Here is a 1244-nt window from a genome sequence, read left to right as displayed (position 1 = left end):
TGCCTGAAAACACCTACAATATGACATGATCAATGCAGGGCGATAGAATGAAGTGATCAAAATGAATGCAATGCTTTAAAGCTATTGTCACCTGACTGTTTATTGGACGAAAGGCCTTCCCATGATCCCTGTGTGATTTCTGTTGGCTTTTGTTCGGGGTCATTGCTGCATGTAGATAATCCTGGAAACAGTGAAGAGATAAAAGAAAGAAACCATGGTAATTCTACATTATAAAGCAGATTAGAAAAGTTTCTGTAAAATTTGTCTTCTGAAACAGGCTCAGCTAGTTATGTTTATTTGATGCAGAACTGAAATTCACCATAGAAGGAACCGATTTACTAAAGACATGGAAACATCCATTCCTCAAGTTTATTGAATAGTGTTCAAAACATTTAATGAAAAGAAGATTCACTCCTTTTCTTTTGTACTGGAAAAAAGTGATAGAGTATGAGAGGTGAAACTGTTCTTTAAAGCAACTCAAGCGCAGAAACCTTTAGATTATGGAAGACATTCTGTAGATAACAAACTATCCATAAGTTTGGAGTAAAAATTAAACAATTCTTCAGAATAATATATCTACTTAAAAAAGAGCCCATTAACTTGGATGTAGATTTTTTTTACCCCATTGGCTGGAGGAATCTAACCTTACAGAGCATGGTTTGGTAAGATTTATGGGGAACACATCTAGGATACCTAAAATTAATTTAGTCATTTTAAGCCCAGTGTCACCTAACTTTCCACGGCAGTAAAGATGGAGGTGCCGGGTCCTACCAAAAAAATGTTAAAGCTGTCTGCAACAATGTATCATAAAGTAGATCCCCACCATGTGAAATAATTAGAAGTCACCCTGATGAAATATGTGACAGTCTGCAGCATCAAAAATCTCAAATGTAACATTCCTCTTTAACCTGAGCCAATTAGTTTGTGCTTGCAAGAAACATACTGACATGAGAAGAAAGCAAAGTGAGAGCAGTCTATAATTGTGTGGCTTCTCATTTTACTGTCCAATTAAAAGAAAGGGCTAGATATGTCAGCCTGGACTACAACATCATATAGAATATAGAACATCATATAGATGCTAGAAAGCTAGGGCACACTAAAAGTAGAACTAGAAGGCAGTGTCAAAATATGAGGGCTCCTAAGGACCACAACACAACTGGGGAACTGATACTTTGGCATCATTGTGCCAACTTCTGACTCCATTACCCCAGAGTTCTGCAAGGACCCCATAAGCTAAACTGTTT

General features: G+C 37.1%; 1 protein-coding gene across 1 annotated transcript in view; it reads right to left on the bottom strand.

Annotated features, from left to right (window-relative positions):
- LOC140331846 (uncharacterized) overlaps window positions 1–1244 on the bottom strand; it is a gene marked incomplete in the record, with an annotated part of 20858 nt that overhangs the window by 13032 nt on the left and 6582 nt on the right. Inside the window, 1 exon segment of the mRNA XM_072413177.1 lies at window positions 91–181. Within this exon segment, the coding sequence (XP_072269278.1) occupies window positions 91–181 (91 nt within the window).

This window comes from Pyxicephalus adspersus, chromosome 5 (genome assembly GCF_032062135.1).
Source record: "Pyxicephalus adspersus chromosome 5, UCB_Pads_2.0, whole genome shotgun sequence".
Taxonomy (NCBI): Eukaryota; Metazoa; Chordata; class Amphibia; order Anura; family Pyxicephalidae; genus Pyxicephalus; species Pyxicephalus adspersus.
The sequence above is the reverse complement of the archived record's forward strand: the minus strand, read 5'-3'. Positions and strand labels throughout refer to the sequence as shown.